The 24070-nt window shown below is 42.2% G+C and overlaps 1 protein-coding gene across 2 annotated transcripts; it reads right to left on the bottom strand.

Moving 5' to 3' along the window:
• Positions 1-1200: 1200 nt before the first annotated feature.
• LOC148038472 (kinesin-like protein KIN-8A) lies at positions 1201-7938 on the bottom strand. 2 transcript variants are annotated; one of them, XM_087672417.1, is made up of 9 exons: positions 7703-7938; positions 6243-7093; positions 5880-6156; positions 5743-5793; positions 4351-4443; positions 3965-4204; positions 3250-3372; positions 1699-2427; positions 1201-1512 (listed from the first exon to the last, which is right to left on the bottom strand). In XM_087672417.1, exons 2-9 carry the CDS (start codon positions 6938-6940, stop codon positions 1477-1479), a joined length of 2247 nt encoding a protein of 748 aa, XP_087528543.1. In that variant the 5' UTR covers positions 6941-7093; positions 7703-7938; the 3' UTR covers positions 1201-1476. The 2 variants fall into 2 exon arrangements, with proteins under 2 accessions (XP_087528543.1, XP_087528534.1); XM_087672408.1 differs by lacking the exon at positions 1201-1512 and having other exon boundaries at positions 1561-2427.
• Positions 7939-24070: the final 16132 nt, after the last annotated feature.

Below are 24070 nucleotides of genomic sequence, written 5' to 3' on the forward strand. Positions count from 1 at the left end.
ATTGATATAGTGTGCAATTGGAGAATATATTTTTTAGTTGATTCAATTCAAGATCATCGAATGTTGCCAAACTAATTAGGGTGTTGAACTACAAATGATTTGTCATTTCACCCTCACTTTCCTCAAGGTCATCTACTACTTTGATCAATGCTTGCATTAAGACACTCAATTTGTTGAAGTTGTTGAGAGAAAAAAATCAAGCTCTTATGGAGATGGCTTGATGCATAGTGAAAGTGTAAACTTTGCTTCAAATGAATTTACATACTTAATAGGTGTTCACTAAGGCTTTGTAAATAGTGATGCCTCACCTCAAATGAATTACATAGTAAGCACAATTGTCCACTAAGACTCTACAAATAATGATGCCTCACAAGGCTTGTTATGATAGAAAATATAGCATTATGCATTTATTCATTTCTAGATGCTTGGAGCATGTGAGGTTGCTTGAAATACAATGCACAAAGTTGGATGAAAAGGCCATGAAGTGCATTCTTGTGAGTACAACAATTATTCCAATCATCACGAATGTAGAACCCATCTAGCCTTCACTAAGAAACATAACATGATAAGCTTTTTTCATATTTGTTGTAGCTTCACATGAAGCAATGAGATGTGAAAACACTATAAAGGGAATAAATTAACTTAAATCACATCCTTTGACCTACAAAGGCATTCATACATCCTTATTATTAGGCCAAGGGATCTTGCTTCCATTATCACTACACAATTCAATTTTTGTGTCTATTGACATGATGATGCATGAGCTTTGTTATTACTACTTCACATCCAAAATTGTGTCACCTTTTCAATTATAAGATCCTTCTATTATTAAACCCTAAATCTTCCTCAAGTACATTGGAATCCACCTGTACATTGCTATATTGCCACCCCAAAAATTAATTTGGACAATTATTTAATTATACCTTAGGGACGAAATACCATGGGCTCTTCTATGAAACATAACCACTATCTTTTTTTTGTTTCTCATGTAAATACTCGACCATTGTCAATTCCCTGGAGCACTAGTGATTAGCATTACTCTAGAAATAGCACTTAACCTTACTCATTTGTGATTAAGGATAATTTCGGGTAGCCCAATCCTAGTAACCAACAGTTGGTGTTACCTTAAGTGCACAATAGTACTCGTAGTTAGCTTTACTCTTTACGTTAGTTCATGCTGTACATTTGTGAATTGATTTACTGTTCAAAGGTTACCACAACTCACTTACATTAATATGACTGCACACGGCCTTCATAGCGTGTTTAGACTTACAAGCAACCTTTGCACGTGTAGTTGCGGTTACGTACAAATTTTAACCCACTATGCCATATGGGTCTTTTGAATGAGTCACATAAAAATCTCTGTCTCTCCCTCCCCCCCCCTCTCTCTCTCTCTCTCTCTCTCTCTCTCTCTCTCTCTCTCTTGAGACTTTGAGCTTTGTTTTGATCACGTCATCCACAGTAATTCAGGTTTGTTCAATTCACAGATGGGCGTCCACGTAAGAAACCCGGCTGGTCCAGAAAGGGCCACCATTAAACACAAGCAAAAGAATAGGCTTTCAATAAAGCAAACAACAGTAAACACATACCACTTGACCGAGCTTAATCACCAGTGAACCACTTTTGCAGAAAATAATCAAAGCAACTCACCAATCTCTTGAATGGTGAAGCATGACAGGAGAACAGAAGCAGGCTTACTTGTAAAAGCATAGAAGGGGTCTCAGCTGCAATATTGCTTCTGATATTGCGACGCATTGATTTGGCATAGGGGCTGCCTGTTAGGTTGGTTGTGTTAGTAATATCCCAGTAGGTCCTTTTCCTGGACGTTGGGTGAAAGCCAAGGGAAGGATCCAAAGGAGGTAGCATTGGATTTAGGACTTTTCTATTCATGGAAGAGAGGCCCAGTGGAGTTCTCATCAGCGTTTCCTCACTTATCGCTTGCTTTTGATGTTCTCGAACCGCATGATCAAGGGATAAACGGGAGCTGGCTACTTGGTTTGGCATATTACTGCAGGCTACTACTAGCCCAATATCTTGTTTGTCTACACAGCCAGACACAAATGTTGCTTGAGCTGTATGGCATGTGCCTGCTGATGTCTGAATGTTCTCTTTCTGAATTTCCTGTATCAAGGGTGGTGCCTGAATGTTTACTTTTTGGATTTGCTGTTGCAAGGGTGGTGCAGGAAAAAATGCCTTTCGAGGTGTGGAAGAACTTTCTTTCTGAATTTGTTGTTCCAAAGATGGTGCAGGGAACAAGGCATGATGGCCAAATGATGCACATGATGTGCTGCTTTCAATTGCCAGGAGCTTCTGCTGTAGTTCAGCAACCTGCAACCGAAGTTTCTGATTTTCTTCTTGCACTTCTAACAAAAGCTGGAGATGATCAGCCTCTGAGCCAGGAGTCCTCTCCTCATTTGCAACACATTCCTGATGAAAGTAAGTCCTCTTAGACGTGATAGAAGAAACGATGTTGTGACAAGTATCCTGAAACAAGCCTATATCCATCTATACAAAGATCCACAACTACATTGTAATTTGTGGTTTGATAATATAATGAAGATTAGAAAACAATTCAAACTCGATAATTTTTCTTCACATGAAATAGAAGTTAAAAGTATTAAGAAATAGGAGCTTCACGTTTTCACATAAGGTGGAAGTTTTCAGCAATTAGAAAAGGTTGTAAATATCACACACAGCCACTGAATCGGTGGAGTATAAGCACCAAGAAAAAGAAACTGATGTTTGTGTCTATTTCGCATGAGCTAAAGCTTAGAGATGACAAGATGCAGGCTGCTAATGTCACAGGATGTTTTCCCATGAGGTAGACTTTTAAGTAATTAAAGAAGGTTATAAATATCACACACTAGGCACTAGGCCAGGTTCACACTGAGGCAGCAGAAGTTTAAGCAATCTAGAAGAGGTCTACCATGGGTGTTCACACTAGCAACAGAAGTGCATAAAAATACAGTTATTATTATTTAAAAGCAACCCATCACAAAAGCTTATGCACAGTTTTGTTGAATCAAATTTTGCCTATTGTAAAGTGAAAGATCTTCTATCAGCCAATTTTTTCTTCCCGGGGTGTGAGGTTGGTAGAAGTTGTGGTGGATCTGGAAGAAAACCACCTTTTGGTTTTCAAATGAAAAGGACACACATTGGATGATGCCCCTCCCCTGTTTTCTCCTTCCACCTTGTGTGAACCCAGCCTAAACATTTTGAGTATAAGCACTAAGAATGAGAGACACTGACCTTGGTCCGAATCTCCTTGGCACGATCAGCCCAATAGAGAGTATTTTGAGTTTCTCCAAATGAAAGGTTGCTTGGACTAATATTTGCAATCATGGCTGTTTGACAAGATCCACCCAATGAGTCCTGAAAAAAACAGTGAATGTTTTATAGACCCAATAAAAAGCATCTTCACAACACATGAAGGCATATCCAAACAGCAGATACTTTGTATAAAGAAACATATCCAACCTTTAAAATGATCAAAAAACTAGCATATGAAGCATTTTAGAACATAGCTTCCCAGATCACTAAGCACAAGTTTCAGCACAAGCTAAAAATATGCACACACAGTCAACAGACTTATGCATTTGGATCTTCAATCTGATGTTCACATGAAAATCTTGGTTGTTATGGTTGTACCTCTGGTCATAGAATATGATGGCTAAATAAGTTACCGGCCAGTCTAAGGCACATCACGACAATAATCAACTCCAACCAGTTCAAAAGAAATATCAAAGGCCTGCCTTTACATACAAATGGAGCTGCCAATATAAATGCAGTTGCGTGCTACTCACACATTCCCTCAAAGTAATTTAGATCAACAAACAATGTGCTTATGTAAATATATGCATTCATTTTTGAATGCCCTGATGCTATTGGCACTCTCAGACACATTAAATGTTTTCTACTCAATTCAAATAACAGGGAGATGCCCTTGAGAATGCAATAACTGAACCTTGAGAAGTTGTGTGAGCTTTGAATTTCTAAAAGGTATATGCTTCTTCCCTTCTACAAGAGCACTGATACAGCTGCTTAATGCCAGCAAAGAGCGATTAATATTGGCACCTTCCAATGACCTTAATGTACGTTGATCAGTTGCCAGAGCCCTTTCTGAACCTGCCAGATCAACGAGAGAGAGCTTCCCTGTCCTAGTAACAAGATAAGATTCCACAAGGGAACTGTGTTCAACAATTACCTGCACACAAGCATTGTCCTTAGCTTAGTTAAGTAATGTGCACTTCCCTCCCAAAAACAGGTTGACCAGACACAGCTAATCCATGTCTTCTTGTCAAAAAGCTAACCATAATTTTGCATCAGGCTTTTAAAATTACAAAAAGCTACCTGTAAAATAGCATGAGACCTTGAGGAAGTCTCATTTTGACGCGTAGGCTCGGTTGTTCGGTTTCGGTTGCCCTGTTCAAGCAATGCCATTACCTTCCCGCAAGGTCCCAAGAGGTTGGCATAAAACTCCATGTTAGCAATACTCTCTCTCTCTCTCTCTCTCTCTCTCTCTCTCTCTGTGTGCATAATGAGTAGTTATATTAATCACATGAGAAATACAAGAGTCACAAAGTGGCAGAAGAAACTGCCGTATGCCAAGAAACTAGATCCTCTCTAGGAGGAAGATCAGCATACTGAATAAGATCCAACTGCCAGTGGAGAAGACCCTTTAGATTAGCAATATGACTTTGAACCCCAACGGTGGAATCAAAAATGAATGCATTCCAGGTGACCCAGTTGTGCCAGCAGCCCTAGAACCTAAGAAAATGAAACAAGATCTTCATGTGTGGCTGTGTGGGAGTGGGATATTTTGCCTTGCCAAAGACCCAATCAGATGGGTGCATCAAAGGCCCAAGCACAGCTCTCCAAATGTCAAACAAGAGGGACCAAATTTTCCTGGCTAATGGGCAGGAAATAAATTTGTGACAAGAAGACTCCACATTGGTAGTACAAAAGACACAATTGCCATTCAAAATACATTGCTTGAAAAGAGTTGAGACAAGGGGCAGGCCACCTTTGCATTTGAATGGAGTCCTATTGAGCCACCCTTCCATGACAAACAATTTCCACCATGCCTTGGTTTTGCGTTGTTCCCAAATCAAGAGTCACACAACTACTAAGTATCACCCAAAGTGACTAAAGAAATGGCAGCACGCCAAGGAGCCAAATCATCCTTGGTAAGAAGACCGGCATACTTGATGGTGCTCAATTGACATTGAAGGAGGCCTTTGAAATGACCAATTTGGCTATGTACGCTAGAACAGGAATCAAAAATGAAAGCATTACAGATAGTTCAATTCCCTAAAAGCATAGAAAGTGGAAAACCACGAGTACATATGGCTACACAAAACCTATAAATTTGGGCTTTCCAAAGTCCCACTCCAGATGATGCATAGAGCTTCCAGCAATTGAACACCAAACTCAAGACAGGAGAGACCAGCTCTCTCTCTCTCTCTCTCTCTCTCTCTCTCTCTCTCTCTCTCAGGGAGGAGTAGTTGTAAAATTTCCTAGAAGAAAGCTTTTACTTGCCTACCTATTGTAAATTAGCATAGTCATATCATTGGTTTCACAAAAGTACTAAAAGCCTGCACATGCACATGGATAAGTCCAACTTGCAATCTGGGAAGTAAAATCAGCATGCTCTTCCAAAGTCGGCACCCTCTTCCAGTAGTTATGCCATACAGATGCACAACTAGACAACACAAGGCAGGAGTAGGGAGAAATGCTTAATACCTCATCAGCTGAAGATGCTTGGTATTGAGTAAGACCAGTGGCCACAATCTCCTGATATCAATTAAAATGAGCTTCTTAGTCAGCAAGAATAGCTGCAGGATAACCCAAAGAGTGAAATTTTAAACACACTGATTTACATGTTTTGTATCCTCTCGAATAGCCAAAGCCTTCCCAGGAGACAGCAGATCTCTAACTGTTTCATTATAAACCTCCAAGTAAGACAGACGCACTGAATGCTGATCATCTCTACTTCTTTGCTTAAGTTTTAAAAATAAGTCTTTGAGAGCCAAAACCATCACTCCAGGGTTTTCAATTGTTCCAAGCATAGTGAAAGTCTTCCCTGCTCCAGTTGCTCCATAACAGAAAACAGAGGAATTTCTGCCTTCCAAGACTCCCTCCACTAGTTGAGCTGTACTGTTAAAGGAATGTACATTCATAATATAACGTAAGACATACATTACATTACAATAAATGTAGGGATTTTAGTACCCAAACTGTACCTGGCAAGGTAGACTTCTTCTTGGTCTACATCCTGAGCAAAAGCACCATCAAACACAAAATAGCGACCCTTCAATCTCTTCAACCGAAGATAGTCTGTATCTACTGCCATTTCAGAAAGGAAAATCTCTCTGTTGTTTGCTGCCCTTACACAACACTGCGCTCCAATATCTTTTTCTTTTGTAGACATAGGTCTAACCCTCACATATACTCTGATTCTGTTTGCCTGCCCATCTTTGCTGAACTCCTGCATTGTCTCAAGAAGAGACTTTGGCAAGGACTTGTAGCCAGAGACATCAGCATTGTCAATGCTGTAACGTAGCTTGCATTGCCTGTTTCTGCCTGTACAACTACTACGTCGTGCACTGAGTACAGGCCCTGGCTGCAAAGTGTCTTTTCCCAATGCGACCAATGTCGTTACATCTCCAGTCCCTGCTAAATCAACACTTCTACACCTGTTGAGAAAAGCATTCATAGTTTTCCATCTTTGCAGGGGTTGATGACCTGCAGAAGGTGTATGCAAGAGCTCTACGCTCTTATTACCAAACCCATGTCTTATATCATGGCATGCAAAGACAATTTTGGAGTTAGGATCTGTCTTCTCAGTTGCTTTCTTTGCTCTCCTACCTGGTGTAGGTTTCATATATTTTGCCTTCGATACAGATTTGACATTCTGAATTTGAAACTCAATTATATCCATAGATCACCGCCGTAGGCTCATTCTTGGCATAAACCCCAGGGGCTGGGGGTGGTGAGAGTCGAGCATTAAAAGCAGCCTCAGTACAATAACTTTGGTCTCAACCAATACAACGATCACAGCGATTTATTGGGAAGGCCCGCCTGAGGCTTGTACCTGCAACACCAGTATGCGAGCATCTCAATTTTTCAACAAAATATGAGGAGAATGTTCATGGATGGAAACTAAGAATATGCCTCGGTAAGTTCTCTAATTGTTTCTGACGGTCTCATGAGCTAAACATAATTCAAGATTGCGATAGGAGCTTTGCATGTTGTTTCGATAAATTTGAGAATAGCATGGGGCAGCCTGAGGGCGGGGGCCAGCAGTGAGGCGAGCCGAAAATTTGATGGCTTTGCATTGTTTTGACAATGTTGACAATATGTAGGGGCAGCCGAAGAACGAATCAAGCCTGAAGGGTATGCATTCTAGCGAGGCAAGCATGAGGAGCTAGAACAACTTAACATCTCAGCACAAAAGTTCTACTCATTGCTCTCTCAGATAGGACTCGGGAGTCACAAGAAGTAAACAGTATAAGCTACACGAAGACAGAGGAGTTGCAGCATTACAATAGGCTGTGAAAAATGAGGCGGAGATCTGTTGGGAGCAACGTCAATCGAGAAACAAAAGAACATTGAAAGTGCAGGAAAAACAAAGAGGCAGGGATTGCTAAACCCTAAAACCGATACTGCAGATACCATTCAATGAAGAATAGGGCTACAATACCTGGAAGATAGGTGCGTGAGGCCGCAAGAGAGACTCTCTCTCTCTCTCTCTCTCTCTCTCTCTCTCTCTCTCTCTCTAAGTTTCAGCTCCAATCGAGAAATCGTCAACAGTCAAATGTGCAGGTCGCGACGATAGACTCGCTGTTTTTTCTGCCTTTGAAGACACATGCAACAAAACGATCGAAAATGACGAAGAAGAAGAAATCCAAGCAGTATCTCAGAGAAAAATATATAATTAGGTAGAGTTGTTTCACCTCGCGTTATCCATTTCTGGAAAGCCCAAAAACCAGAAAGGTAGAACTGCCTTGGAACCGCTCGCACAAATATTTCAAAAATTCCCAACTTTTTGAAATTTCAAAAAAAGGCCTAACGTCTCCAATCCTTTTAAGTAACCCCCCCCCCCCCCCCCCCCCCCGCAAATTGAAAGCGGCCGCCTCCACTTCCATTAAGCTCTTTCACATCCAATAGCACATAACTCTTCGAGAATGCACAAATGCGAGGAAACACAAAGCACATCACTAACACTATGAACATTGGGAAAGAAAAATGCAAGAACTCATCAATGAATCATCAATGGGCAATAGAATCCATAATGGAAGCATTAGAAGAACTATACAGTACAATCAAGGTACTAGCACATAATGTAACCAACAACATCTCTCTCCAAATGATGGCAACAATGACAATAGAAGCACCATGGATACTCCAACTAGCATTGACGTCGATGTCAATCATACTCAAAACTCAATTATAGATAATGGAAATAGCCAATTCCATTGCATCTCACAAGCAACCTTATTGAAGCACATCATAACTATGGTCCCTACCTTCAATGGTCTTATCAAAGGGGTTCCCATGTGAGAAACAACTAGAAGCAAAGTTAGATCACCGTCATATCTCCCATCATGGACCTAAAGGCACACCAACTTCAAGATTTGTCAACCGCCAAAAAAGTGATACCTTTAGAATGCCATGCTCAAGGTCCACCACATCATATAGATGTATGTCAAGCATAAGCATACTCAATCTCCACTCTCTTGTGGTCCCGCTCTAGCCTCAAGACACATGAGGAATGCAACTCTACTATTATAGGATAAAGAGCATCCCGGCTCTATGCCAAAGCATGTATCAAAGGAGAATCAAAGTCAATGTAGAGATTTCTAATCAAGATTGTCCACCACTCATAGTAGCAAATGGTCCAACAATTGAACATGCCTAAACATGTCACAGGAGATGTAGGCATCCCTCTCTACCAAGAAAACCTCCATGACAAAAAACACTGACAAGCAATCAACATCCAAAGTTGAATCAATGAGTGAAAGCTTGATTAAGCAATCATCCAGCTTAGCATCTAAACAAAATGAGCCATGCCACTAAAGAACCTAGTGATCTTATTTGCATTAATCACCATCATTGATATGTCAATAGGACCACCACTCAAGAAACATGATACCATCTCATTTATGAAGTCCAGGGAGATTGCTACCGACATACCAAAGAGAAATCACTAAGGAACCTCAACAGTAAAGAATGCCAAAGACCACCATCCTTTAGGAAAGCTTGTAGAAGGACAATGGACATGAATCAAACCCAGAAAGCTGAGAAGATGGTTCAAGAATAAGGCAAAGAACTTGCAACCAGGGAAGCACCATAACCCAAGCATACTCTCAACGCAAAGACTAAAGCTCATGGAAACAAGGTTAACAAGTGTGAGGATCATAAGCATGTCCAATAAAGAAGCCAAAATAAAAAGGTTGATATGCAATAAGATAATGGATAAAGAGAAAGATAAAGCTACCTAGGGCATTCATTGTTAAATAGCCCAAACAAGACAAGTGATCATGAGTTAAGACACACTTCAAAGACACACAAGTTGACAACGTAGGTAGAGAATTGGAGCGACAATAAAGTAACTTTAGTGATAGAGCACAAAAATCAACACACAAGTACCATCTCTTAAGGTAAGATAAAATTACAAATGTGTTAGAGTGCAAGAGTCTAAAGCACATGTGGAAAAGAACCTAGGAGTTGCAAATGTAATTAGTTTAGCCAAAATATCATCTTGAAAAACCAATCGATCATTTACAACTATAGATCAACATATTTAGGCAAGGCAATGGTTGGAACTATCAATTGTTCACATAAAACTATTGATCATTGCAAAGGCAGTCAAAATGCCAAGTGTGGCAACTATCGTAGAGAAGGCAAGACAAGTGATATGTTGGAGAGATGGTTGCCCTACTTAATAATGCAAGGAAAGGATGAAACACAATGACTACCATCTCGAAGGCATGAGAATGCAATAATTCAGCTGTCCAAATAGCCCAAATATAGCAAACAAAAGTCCTAGGATCTAGCAATAATAGACGTTTGATCCATGCAATAATGCATAAATGAAGTAGAAGTAAGAAAACATAAAGTGCAAGATTGACACAATGAATAGTGAGAAAGAAAAACGCAAGAACTCAATAATGATGTGTTGTATTGGAGTCTTGCTTGAACATGCATGTGAATTCATGCACATATAATACTAAAGGCTTAAAAGATTTAGACTGCAAAAGCCTTTTAAATAAATGTATACATAGATCAATGATAATTTGCCACCACCCTGAACCAAAAATATTCGATGCAATGAGAAATGATGTCAAGGGGACAATGTTGATGATGAGGTGAGGATGATGATGCTACATGTGAGATGGATGAGATAGCAACTCAAATCTATTGCCCCTTGCCCCTACCCCACCTTCAAATGTCCAAAAAGGCTATCGACCAAATTGAGATCCCCCCCCCCCCCCCCCCCAAAATGTGCAAAAAGGCTATCAACCAAATTGAGATCCCCCCCCCCCCTCTCACTATGCACCTCCATTTTCATAATGAAATGACTCCATATATTATAATAATAGCACTCCCCACCCCTCGTGAACTCACTTCTGCCCACTCTCTATTAAGTGACCCCCTCCCCCTAGAATTAATAGCTAGCGATTCAAAAATAATCCTCCCCCCATCCCCACCAATTCATTCAACAAGAAGGCATTGCCCTTTCTAATTTGAGAGAGAGAGAGAGAGAGAGAGAGAGAGAGAGAGAGAGAGAGAGTGTGTGTGTGTGTGTGTGTGTGTGTGTGTGTGTGCGTGCGTGCGTGTGTGTGTGCGTGCGCGCGCACACATGAGAGAGAGAGAGAGAGAGAGAGAGAGAGAGAGAGAGAGAGAGAGAGAGTGTGTGTGTGTGTGTGTGTGTGTGTGTGTGTGTGTGTGTGTGTGAGAGAGAGGATTATCACGAGAGAGTGAGATAGAGCTCCTTTCAAGGGGGGGGAGGGGGAGAGAGAGTGGGGCAAAAAGAGATAGAGAGGAAATGACACCATCTCGGTGGCTTCTCAACTATTCCCATATGCACTAATTCATCCATTGATTCCATCCAAGGTATCATCAAGATCGATAAGCACAAACCATTATGACACCCAAGAGAAGAAGAGATATAGAGAAGGCCCATGCATGATTGAGATCATGTCAAAGCTAATAAAGTGGCAAGCATCTCTACAATGGGGACCAACCTACCTTCCATCATTAAGCCAACAAGTCTAGGTTTTTTGTAATATCAATATGCTATTAAGTTACGTTGATCACTAGGATTGTTTTGAAAGGATTGTATGCATAGTGTTAACATGCTTTTCTTGATAGTTGCACTTGTGAATTAATAAAAAGATTCAAGTGGATAAATGGTACTTTGATGCATGGGACTAATAGAGGTCATCAACAGTTGGACTTGCCCCATGATCCAACAAGAATATGGGGGAGAATGGGATAAGCTAGAAAGGGCATTGCTCAACATTTGAGGGCATGAGAACCAAGTGATGAAGAAGAACAAGCGTGTTATTACTTTATCACATGAGATGAAGGAGCTTAGAGGGGCTATGCACAAGTAAATCCCTTGGTTGCCTATGATGGGGATATAGAACTTTGTGATTGCCATTTCATCTAGGTAAGGATAGAAGACCTCGAATTTTAGACAAGAAAACACCATATTAGAGAATTTGGGAATTTCCCAAGTCCTAACTTCAAACAAGTGATAAATATTTGACCGCATGGCTAAATCTTGATCCATATTTGAAAGTCGAATTTGGAAAGGTAGCTTATATAGCATTTAGGGTAGACTCCACCTTTAAGTAAGACAATAATATTTGACCATGTGGTCAAATAATAAAGGTATTGGGGGCTCCCAATGTGCATGGAAATTCCCAAATTCCCAAATATAGTGTTAGATGGTGAAAAGACATTGAGGAGTTGGGACTCCTTTTAGGGGTTGTAATAGAGCAACTTCATGGAAGTCAGGATGTATTCAATTAATTGGGTGGCTTTCTATGTGATCATTTAAGATTAGAGCTAATCGATCATGGCTATGTAAGTAGTAGGATAAAACCCAAACCAACATTGTTTTAAGGGAACAATATGTGGCAGTGTACTTGAGACTGTGGAAATTTAAAATTCAATCCCACTCTCTTTGAACCAAATGCGAGGTTGGTGTTAACTGTTTGAGATAACAATCTACAGACAACTAGTCTAAAATTGTAAATGAAGAGTAGGAAGGCCATTAGGGTGTTGGAAGAATCAAATCTTGCAAAGTTATGTAAAATTCGTTCGTATTGTGTATTTTTAGACACCACTCATTTGTGAGGTGCATTTGCAAACTTTTCCATTATCAATAACATGTGAAGGAAAACTATACTTTTGTAAAAACGAAGTGAGAGTTGGATTCACTCGTGTCAAAGTTGTAATGTCAACTAGGGTTAAACTAGAAGAGTTACAACAAATGAGGAGATTGCATGTAACTCTATTTTCTTTTAAAGCCATGTCATAATGCCCAAAGTGGATGCAAAAAAAAGAACCAATCAATAGGGTAAAGGATGCCCTAACCCTACAAAACCCTAAAACCTATTTATATATCTATAAATGTGAATGGAGAGCCTATTCTTATTTCTACATGCTTTGAGTCTACCACTTTTCCATCTTCATGTCTATAAGCTTATCTTGAGAGAGAGAGAGAGAGAGAGAGAGAGAGAGAGAGAGAGAGAGAGAGAGAGAGAGAGAGGTGTGTGTGAGGTTGAGTGAGGATAAAGATTTGTCTACAATCTTGCTTCCACCTACATTCCCCTCTTGCTTAAGAGGGTAACATGTTGAGCAAGAGGGAGCATGTAACAAAGAGAACGAGGGCCTGGTTGGGGAGAAGCTCTTCTTCTTCTCTATATCCTTCTCTTACCTAGGAGTGATGGTGGCTTGTTGTTGGGAGAGATGGCTACTTGAAGGAAATAGCTTGGATTGTGAGGCCACCAATGAAGGACTCTTCACTTATGGATTGCAATGCAAGAAAAAGGCAAGTAAGTGAGTTTACTACATGCTCATGGACTTCTTGCTTTAATATGGAGTAAGAGAAGAGAGCTCAAATGGTTTCAATCTAGAATATGAGCCAACTATATGGGAGGCAGTGTGAGCCATTGGCAATTTGAACTCTTGAAAGAATAAGTCTGTATATGCCCCATTGTTAAGCTTCTTGTTGAGCTTAACATTTTGGCTCCATTTTTGGAACCAAGATAGTATTGAATCTATCAAGGGTGCCCATATGGCATATTGCAAAATAGGAGGTATTCTTGCACTTGAGAGAGATGGAATAATGAAGAGCTAGTCTCCCATCATATGTGTTGCTTACTCTGAGACACATATGGCTCAATAGAAGGCCTAATCGAGACGAGGAACCGATTTGGAAGATGAAGGTTAGATCACATCACTCAAAAGCTTGAAAAGCCCTAAAACATCAAATCAATCTTGTTTTTGTGATGTTTTGCATTTTGATTCATTTGGTGCTTGCATAGGATTGGGCATGCTTCAAATTTACTCAACTTGATAACTTTAGGAGGAGGTACAAAGGTGGTTTGTGGGTAGATAGGTTAAGTATGAGAGCTCTTTATCAAGCAAAAAGTGACCATATATATGTGCATAAGAGTGTTTACTTCAATGAGTGATTACTTAAGTGAGTGATTGAGTGGGTGCATGAGTGTTTGTTGACTGCTTGATTGCCACACCAATGACCACAACCGGATGTTCACTCACTTACTAATGTTATAAAGACTACAAGTGACAATAGAACTATTCCCACACTCATCATGAAAGCATAAATCCTTTTGAGTTTACTTACTAAAGTAATAAAGACTACAAGTGATGGTAGAACCATTTCCACACTCATTTTAAAAGCATTAATCCAACTAATAGAGCTACTAGAGTGCACAACCACCATGTATGACTTGACTAGACCATACATAGAGGCTAGATACTAATACTTCAACTTTGATTTTTGAGATTTGAGTAGCTAGATGTGACAATGATTGTATATATGCTCTCTAAGAGGGCTTTTTTTTTTTTTTGTAGAACCCAATCCTCTAATGTTCCATGCACTTCCAAACTACAAGGATATTAAAAAAGAGTGTAGTAGTGAGCACAAGCTCTATCGCCAAGACCCACGGACCGCTTATTATTTCAAGTGTTCCAAGCGAGCACCAATGGCTACCTCTCACATAGCCGACGCGCCTTGCCTCCCTACGAATGTAGTGAGCTTACCTTGATGCCCAATTGAGTTGCTTCCTCTCTTGAGCATGTTGATAGCTCCACGATTCGTGATGCAAGCTCAAGCATCCTCAAGCCTCTTCCTCCAAGCTCCATCCTCCATAGCCATGTGAGAGACAAGAGAAGAGAAGAGAAGAAGAAGATAGGAGAAGGTGGAGAGCTTCACCTCCAAGATCCCTCACCCTCACACACTCACTCCCTCACACTCTCACACTCCCTCCCTCAAGCACACACAAGCAAGCAAAGAGAAGAGAAGGAGAGAAGAAGAAGAGTCCACTTTGCCACACACCAAAGAATGAGCTCTCATTCACTTTTTGAACTTTATACACAAAGCTCTAAATTCCATATGGGCGGTCATCCCCTTTTTACATAACCGGTCATAGCCTAGGTCCTTTTTTCATTGTCCTCCTATCTTCCTAGTTTCCCTCCTACCACCCATCTACATTTACAATTTGTGCAAGTCAAGGTTTGACACTTTTAAAATAAATCACGGTGCACCTTGTGCTCTTTTGCAAAAGTATTGACTTGTGCTTTTTCTCGAGTGCCTCTCCTTGATTTAGGACTTTTTCACACTTCTTGTGTTTCCCGATTTTTCTTGGCGTGTCTTCGTTCTCCATTCCACTTTTGCCTTAGCTTTGTCTTCTGCTTTAGATTTTCTGGGTTTTCCCCTCATTCGTTTGAGAGTTAACATTACTCCCCTCCTAGATGAGTGCTAGTCCCATGGCACTTGTTGGGGGATGACTCGGACTATGTTGATGGAGTAGGCAAGTAGCTTTTTGAGTTTGGGTACAAGTCATGTTGCAGGGCGTGTTGGAGGGATTTATGGAATTGTAGGGCCCTTGAGTTGGAGATGGTCTCTTGTCTTGGAGGGATGTTAAGAGACAGGTCCATCTTTGCAATTCAAAATGGTGTTAGATGGATCCGTCATTTAACTCTCTGTCTGAGTTGGCCTGCGTTGTTTCAAATGAGCTTCTTCATTCACTTTCTGAGCATGGCTGTTGCGTTCCGCCCTTGGTTTGGTGGGTTGACATGGTAGGATGTTTCACAATATGGGGAGCACATTGCATGGATGATAGGGTCACTGAAGCGGGTGGTGGGGCCTTCTGTTGTACTTGGAAAGAAAAGAAAGGTGCAGTTTGTGTGGGTGTGTGCCATTGTCGTGTGGTGCATTGTGCGCATGCTAGTGGGATGGAGCTTAGGGTGACAGGTCTAACCACAGGCGAGTGTTACCTCCCTGGGTGTGTCCTGCCCTTGATGTGCCCTAAGCAGGAAGTGGGGGATCAAAATGAGGCTAGGGGGTTAGAAATGGAGCTGGCCGATCGGGGCCATCGGGCGCACCTAACTTGAGGACCCCTAGATGCAGTGGATGTGTAACTTGCGGTGGAGACATGTGATTTTATTTTTCTTCTTTTTTTTGCCACTAATAATAATAATAATAATAATAATAATAAAGTTACATAGTTGTGACAAAAGTTTAATCTTCGTCATTGGAGTGAGGTGGAGAAGGAGGCTTAATAGATTTACTAAGGAATTGGTGGCTTTGGAGATACCCCTTGAGGTTTAAGCAGACTTGAAGGGTGGTGGAGGAGAGGAATGGATGATTGCAGCAAGTGAAGTGGCTATCATTCGTATCCTCTAACAAAGCTAAGAAAAATGAAGACAATAGAGTGGTACGCATCATTAGTCGAGCCATTGCACAATTATCTATAGCGTTAGGATCAAAATGGAGCACTGGGAGGCCGCCTTCCTATTGGGTGGGATCTTGCCTAAGAAGTATCCTAAGCAATCTAAGGTAATTACAAGTGGTAATAAAAGCGGGATTGGGGAATGAGGAGAATGTGTTAGTAAATTGGATTAGGGTATCATATAGGTTTTTTGATGTGAAGGCGAGGGCATTTTCATATGTAGTACAATGGGGATTATAGATTACAGGAAAGTCATAGCAACCGTGGACATTGGGGTTGAAATCTACTCCAACCCTTCGAGGGTAGGGCATAAAGGTTGGGCCATTCCTCTCAAAGGGTTGAGTGTTGCAAAAAGCCACCCATGTGTCCAGGTTTATGTCATAAATTCTTCTTCTCCATGTAGGCTAGCATTCGTAGCCGGTAGGCACAGACCTTGGTACCTCAAAAACTTTATCTTACCAAAATTCAGCATCTTCGGTAGTACATAAGGTGGGGTTTTGCTCTCTCTCCTCTAGCCACCTTTGTATGAGTTTGTTGCCGATGTTAATCGCCTCCTCCACCACCTTGATGGGTAACACTCTTCGCAGGGTAGTGGGGAATTGGAAGTTGAGGTCGAAGGGGCTCCCGGTGGCCATCTCTTGCCATTCCCATATTATAAGATCGGCGTGGAAACTTGACAGGTTATCATCCTCGCTTAGTGGGATAGTTACATGGGGTGCCCTTACTCCCTTGGTATTCCATTTTTTCCATGTCTCCTCCACCATTTGCTTCCTTCTTTATCTTAGTGCCGCCTTTCTTTCTGTGGAGGTGTCTACATGTTGCTACTCTTCAGGCCTCAGGGAAGGAGGTGGTGGGATAAGTTCATCTTCATGTGGTTCCATTTTGAAGTTCACTTCCACCTCTCTTTGCCGACTTGGCTCTTGCTGCTCCTCATGGAGGAACCCAAGTGCATCCATTTCCTGTGAGGTTAGGCCCGCCAACAGGAGATAATGGTGTTGTTCATCCCGGCTTGCTCCCCTAGGTTGTGGCAGCATTTGGAGTTTAGCCTTTAGTGCTCTTTGAGCCATTCCCAGTTTCTTCGCTCTTCGAGCCATTCCCAATTTCTTCTTTACGGCCATCATGGGCTCTCCCTCCTCTGTCTGAGTGATGTCCAGTAGGGTATTTAAGAAGGCACGTTGTTGCATTTGGAAGGCCATCTGGGCACCAGCCTCTGCTCTGCTTTCCGTAAGAGTTTTGCTTTCTTTGGTTGAGCTAGACGGCGTGTCAAGGTTCTTATCCACTCTTTAGCGTGGGTTTCCCACTCTTTAGATCTCTTTGCCATCTCCGTGGAGCTCTCCTCTTGCCTGCATGCTAGAGATGTTATGATTGATTCTCACTTTTTCCTTGTGTGAGTGAGCTCTTCCTTCTCTTTTCTCCATTCTTCCTGCTCTTGTGCTCTCTCTACTTCCAGCGCGGTGAGCCCTTCCATGCCCGCTTGAAGTTTTCTCACTTGTACTTCGAGCTTCACCTCTTGTAGAACTAGGAGCTTGTATTCCCTTTGCATTGTGACTAGCTCCTTGCTCTCTTCCTCCAGTCTTTTTCACCCCTGTTATTCATCATCTTCCTTGGCCCTTAGTTCTGCTTTCAGGGCATGGATTTCTTTGTGTTGCAAGGCCACTTGGCGGGTCTTTTTTAGTTGGGAGGCATTTGCCATTTCCCTTTCCGTTTCTAGCATCGCAACTGCCACTCTCTTCTCCTCCTTTGCCCTTTCCAACTGAGTGTAGAGCTCATTGACATGCTCGTCTTGGTCTGCGGCCTGTGGCTCCATGGTGATAGCATCTACCTTTGGTTGCTTAGGACCCTATTGAGATTCAGCGTTTGCAACATCCGATCTTTTCACTCCTATAGTTGGGGTTCCCGCACTGGAGGTGGGCATTGGGGTATGTACCTGGTTGACTAAGAACTGCACCCATGCCATGAGGTTGCTGGCGTCCACTATGGCTAGGGTGCTAGGCATTATTGTAATGGTTGGGATAGTGGGCAAGAGGGTAGGCGGGGTTGGGTAGAGTGTGGCTTTGTCCTTTCCTTCAGGGACGGGTGGAGGCAAGTCTTCTGCCACTTGGGCACTGGTTCCTGGCCTATCCTGCCTAGGCGAGTTCATTGTTGTTAGTTCCTCCTGCCTGCACTATTGTTCAATGGACATGTGTACAGCTTGTGCCAGGTCCTCCTCTTCTTTCCTTCTCAACTCCTCTTCTTGTTCTACAACTCTTTTTGACTTAGCCTTGGCTTTAAGTAGGTCTACTTCTTTTTTTCTCTTTATCTCTTCCTCTTGCTTCTTCTTTGTTGCCTTCTTTTTAGGTGTCTTCACCTTCTATCTATTGGATTGAGCTTCTTGCTCTTCCTCTTATTCACTAATCATCCTTTCACTTGATGGTTCTTTGTCATGACGAGGAGATGACTTCTCAGGCGTTTCATCTGATCCCTCTTCTCCATCTTAAGACTCCTCCATACCCTATGAATATGGCCTTGGTTGAGGGCTTCTTCCTGTCAGTTCCCTTTGATGTTGGGGATTCTCCACCCGTTGGTCTACTTCTGAGGTCGAGCGTCTTGGCTGATTGGTCTATGGTTTTCCTAACATAGCCGTTCCAATCCACTTCATGCAACGAGTGAGCTGCCATGTTCTCCAATACGTGCATGTTGATTCTATGCATGAGCGAATTGTACCTTAGGCTGGAGAAGAGGGTGTGAATCACCTTTGCTTGCAATCTAATCTCTGCGTCGGGGATGTGTTGGATGCTTATGTCATCATTTGTTAAGACACTTTCCTTCTTTATCCCCAGCATGGCATAGACATCTCTTTTGTGTTTCTTCTCCACCTTTGGTTCCAATCCTGGTGCCTTTTCCACTAAGGTCTTGCTGAGTGGGACTTGCATCTACTTAGTTCCTTCCGTGCTCGCCAAGGACACTATCCCACTCTCCTTGTTAGGGTCATACATCCTCAGGATTTCCACACACCTAGTGTGGTTAGGCTCTTGTCCAAACTTTTTGACATACCTAGAGAGGTTGCACTGATCCACGATCCTTTTGATAGCTTCTTCACTGGTCGCCACTCCTTTGATATTGTAGATGCTCCTAAACCTGAGTTGGTTGTACGCCCAATTTTCAAGGGCTAGGCCGTACTTTGCTCTTTTCTCTTCCGTGAAAGGTAGGCGATGGGCTCGATCTTGCTGCGACATCTTCAGCTCCTGTCATGAGCCATGGTTTGCCATTAGTGCTTTTCCACCTAGCTTTACCAAAAGACAAGACTTCATGCTAGGTAGATAAACCTATTTTTAATACATGATTAGACTTTTTCCTTCAATAGTCTAAGTCCATTACTTTCAAGTTTTATTGTCAATTCCTCAGTCATAAGTTCATCCTACCATTGAGGTCCCTCATGTTTCGCCTGTGTGATTTCCCTTTATGGTTCTTGTTACATTTTTTTTTCATTAAAAAATAATAATACAATACCTCCCCCTCTTTGAGTTGAGAAGAATCCTTCCTAGGATTAAAGGGTTAGAGGATGACAACCGTTCAGCACCATGTGAGAGTTTTACCTTCACACGAGCCAGGTATAGAAATTCGAATTATACTCAAGATTAGCATAGCTGTCCATGTTAAAAGGGCGAATGCCTACGTGTGTCATATAAGTGAGGACATGAAGCAAGAAGTCACTAGAGTTCATTCGACTAGCAATATGCAACTCTTCCTCTGTGATGATGCGATCTAAAAACAGATGGCCCTCAATGTGCTCTTCTAGGGGTCGATTATGAATAGAAGACAACACCCTATGGGAATTTGGATCGCTCGTTGGGTCATATTCAACTGCCTTGATGGCTCGTTGCTGTTCAACATTGGTCATTATTTGCTATCCCACTTTCTCCCATTGCAATCGTAGAGTGTACCATTTTCGTAAGAAGGAGGAGTTATGGTCAACAAGCTATTCTAACTCTGCGATTTCTTGATTTGTGGCCGACGTTGTTGTCTTGTTATATGACATAATGAGATGTTGCTTGATGGCTTGTTCGTGGGATATCTCAATTGCAATTGATTCCTAAGTTGCTTCAGAAGTCTTGACAAATACAAATTCTGACTCTTCCCGAGAGCAAGGGAGTGTTCGTACTTCCATTGCTATAAATTCATCCAAGAGGCCTAAGTCTAGTCGTTCGTAGCTTTTAGCCAGGGTCATGAAAGTAGCATCTAATCGTTAGAGGCAAGCAACCAAGTCATCCCCCGTATTTTCAGCTAAGTCCATGGCCAAGGTTAAGATTGATCGTCGCTCATAAGAGGGTCGAAGGCTAGTGGGGGGTTGAGATTTAACCAAACTAGAGAGTTTAGCATCCAATAGTCGCAGTTTGGGTTGTTCTTTAGGTTGGAGCTTGGCCTCACATTCGATGGGTTTACTAGCAGTTGCGGTTGTGGTGCCACTAGATGCCTTTGAGATATGAGAGTTATCATTAGTGTTAGAGTTGGGATTTTTGCTAGTGGTGGGCTATGATTTTGGGCGATAGATTGGTTTACGCCTTGCTGAGCTAGACTTTGGAGGTTCTACGGACTTAGTAGATTGATTCTCTTGTGTTGTGAGTGTCTTTGGCATGATATTTCATGTGGTCAAGTTTGAGGGTGGAATCTGAGTAGGGCCTTTGGTCGTTTTGGCTTTAGGTAGCCAAATCCAGGTGTTACCCGCAAAGTAGCCTTGTGCGCTTGTAATAAGGTCTCGGGGACCCATCACGGCTTGACTGTGCATCGACGTTTATGGCAAAGCCTTGGCTTCCTAGGTTTTGGGTGTGGATGATGAGCTTTGAGAGGCCATGGGTTTCTATTCCTAGGTGGCGCTCCTTGTTTAGGCACCCATTTGAATCGGGCTTCATGGGCTTCAGTGTGGGTTCTAGTGGGTTGTTGGCCCCGAGTCTGGGTGGGTTGTGACGAGCCATGTCCCCCCTCCTTAGCCTTGGCGGTGGGTTGCTCTACCGGTGGCATTGTGAACTTGGAAAGGGTCACACCACCCTTGCTGAAAATTGTAACTATGTGGACATTGCCCATGGCAAAGTGGATGCACTGTGACTCGTAGTCAATATTGCAATGAGCTTACTTCTTGAAAGTTCATCCCAACATTGATTATGTGCCTATATTCTTAGTGTTGGGAAACACATAGAAAACTATTGGCATGCTTTTAGACTTGATAGAAATTGCAACCTTGCACTTTCCTAGAAGTTTGGAGGGTCGGCCTCCATAAGGGGTGAGACTAGCATTAGTGGGCTGCAACTGCGGTTTGCCAATTTGGGTCCAATGGTCATGAGTCAAGATATTCAAATTAGCTCCCTCATCAATCAATACACTGATGGTGCATGTATGTTTGGTAGTGACCGTCATGCGTAGGTAAGCTAGTGGTACTGCTTCCTCATCCTCACTGTCCATCTCAGTGATAGTGGCTACTCGTACGTTAATAGGTAGTGTTGGCATTGGGGGCTCATGCAATGGGTGTGTGGGGGGAAGTACTTCTTTATGCCGCTGCCATTAAAGAATCCTATGCCCTCACCCTTGCGTTGCCAGTTTGGCTAATAATTCAAACCTTGAAAGGTCCTATCCCTCGAAATTTCAGTTTTTGCTTATGTCCTTTGACCGAGTACAATAGTATTAAGTCACCCTGTTTGAAGTTGCGCTGCTTGACATGCTTGTCGAACCAACTTTTGTGTCTTGCCTTCTCACATATGAGCGTATGGGTGGCTAGAATCCGGGTTTCCATTAAGCGTTCGAGTTCAATCAAGCACTTAGTCCATGTCCCCTTCCCATCCCATCTTTCTTGAATGGCAATTCTAAGGCTTAGTATGAAGAATTCCAAGGGAAGGATTGCCTTTGTGAAGGGGATGCAATGGCAGTGGAGAAGGAGAAGAGGAAGATGCGGGAGAGAAAAGCATACACAATGTAGGTGCTGTCAAGAATGATATGACAACCTTATTGCACTATCTCATATATATGAATAAAAAATATGGCCGATCAGTGTACCCGGGCAGGCCCAAGGGCCTTTTACCCCAACAACCTCCCACTAAAAGGCCAATGGGCCAGGGAGTGAAAAAACAAAGAAAAAAGAAAAAGAGACAAGGTGAGAAATCATGATATCTCACCCAACACACAATCGGAAAGCGAGATGTACAATAAGCAGGAACCTCTGTGAAAGAAGAGTCAAGCATCCCCGAGTCCATGACATCCAGGAGATAAGCAATCCTGCAGCTCCATACAGCGGAGCAATCCAAGAATGCTTCTCATGAAGCAAGCACAACTCATGAGTGCAAGGCTATAATGCATAAGCATTAGAGTAGTGCATAGCATCAGCTTGGCGCATAGGAGATAGTTGAGAGCACATAGACTCTCCAAAGTCAATCATAGAAGAAGGGCCAGCATCCTGGACACATGTCAGACGGGGTCTCAAGATAGTATGCAACCTCAGCGAAGTGGAAGACTGACATACGACTGTAGCATCAACCATAAAGCACACTGAATGCACATCAAGAGGCTTGAGAGATGTCTGTGTCTCATAATAGACAGCATGACGGCTGCGTATAACTTGTTGGACATCCAAATCCCATAACCTGTAAGCTTGAAAGTCACCATCTCCACAACCAAGGAGGATACATTTGCGTACATAGGCATATCTGGCATACATACAAATGCTTGGGTAGCAAAACATCCTTAAGTAATGATAGGAGGGTCTCATGCCACTCCATGCCTCATGTGGTGTAATACCATCCAAAGTCAAACACAACTTCCTATTAAGCAAGTATACTGTCGTCATAAGGGCCTCATCCCAAAATCCATAAGATAACCTAGTTGTGGTAAGCATAGAAGCAACCTTTGCTTGTAGAGTTAGGCACATGCCATGAGCAATCCCGTAATACCGTGGGCATAGGAAATCAATGCCAGACTGCTGACAATAGAACTAAAAGCTGGGAGAGATAGAATGACTCTTATAATCCATTTGCAAGTACCTAGGCTTGCAACCAGCAAAATCCATAAACCTGTCAAGCATAACTATGGCATCCTCAATCCGTACCAAGGGAAAATCCAAAACACGGTGGGTAGCATGATCCACGAAGGTCACAAAATGCGAAGCTCCACCAAGTGACTGGGTAGGCATAGGTCCATAAACTGCACAATGGACAAGATCTAGAGGATCATGCCTCTCATGATCACCATGAGCCAAAGGGGCTTTGTAAGGACCATAAGAATAATTGGGGCAAGCATCAAGATCTGCATGTGACATAGGAGGTAGCATGGAGTCTGAACAAGACAAGATCTCCATCTCTTTGTGGTGCATATGGCCCAGGCGATAATGCCATAACAATGCACGTGGTATCTAGATAATTGTAACCATAGAATCTCCCATATGAGAGACATGCGCTGGGTGATGAGAACCAACTCTAGAACCTCTAGCCATAACTAAGCAACCACAACTAATCTTCCAAGTTCGATCTGCAAGAGAGACACTAAAACTTGCATCATGCAATTGATAGATAGACATCAAGCTCTTACTGAGCATAGGAACATGTAAGACATCATGGAGCATAAGAGAAGTCCCATCATGCAAAGCTAGGTGTATATGCCTTATACCAAGAATAGCATAAGTCTACTCAAGGCCCAAAGAAATGCATCTATCAAACTCCTTGTAAGTAGAGAACCATGCTCTATGTGGAGTAACATGACAAGATGCCATAGAATCCAATAGCCAATCTGAGGCGTAGGCCATATCACTAAGCAAGAAAGTTATAGGGAAACTAAATGATAGGAGTACACGCTCAACTACATCATCATGGGTAACAACATGTACCTCACCACTAGTAACAGTGGTAACACCTGTTGCATCTTTTGTATCTCTGACTCTTTGCTCATGTCGAGTCCGTCTCTGTCTTTGCTACTCTCTAATCCATTTGAAACATTTTCTTTTAACATGTCCAAGCTTCCCACAATGGAAGCATACATCTGTAGAATAAGAAGAAGACGAAGCATTTGAAGCCTCATCAATAGGGCTATCCAAGACATCTAAAGATCTCAAGGAGTGT

The sequence above is a fragment of the Lygodium microphyllum genome, chromosome 3 (genome assembly GCF_053477565.2).
Source record: "Lygodium microphyllum isolate KBCC chromosome 3, Lygodium_microphyllum_v1.1.10, whole genome shotgun sequence".
Taxonomy (NCBI): domain Eukaryota; kingdom Viridiplantae; phylum Streptophyta; class Polypodiopsida; order Schizaeales; family Lygodiaceae; genus Lygodium; species Lygodium microphyllum.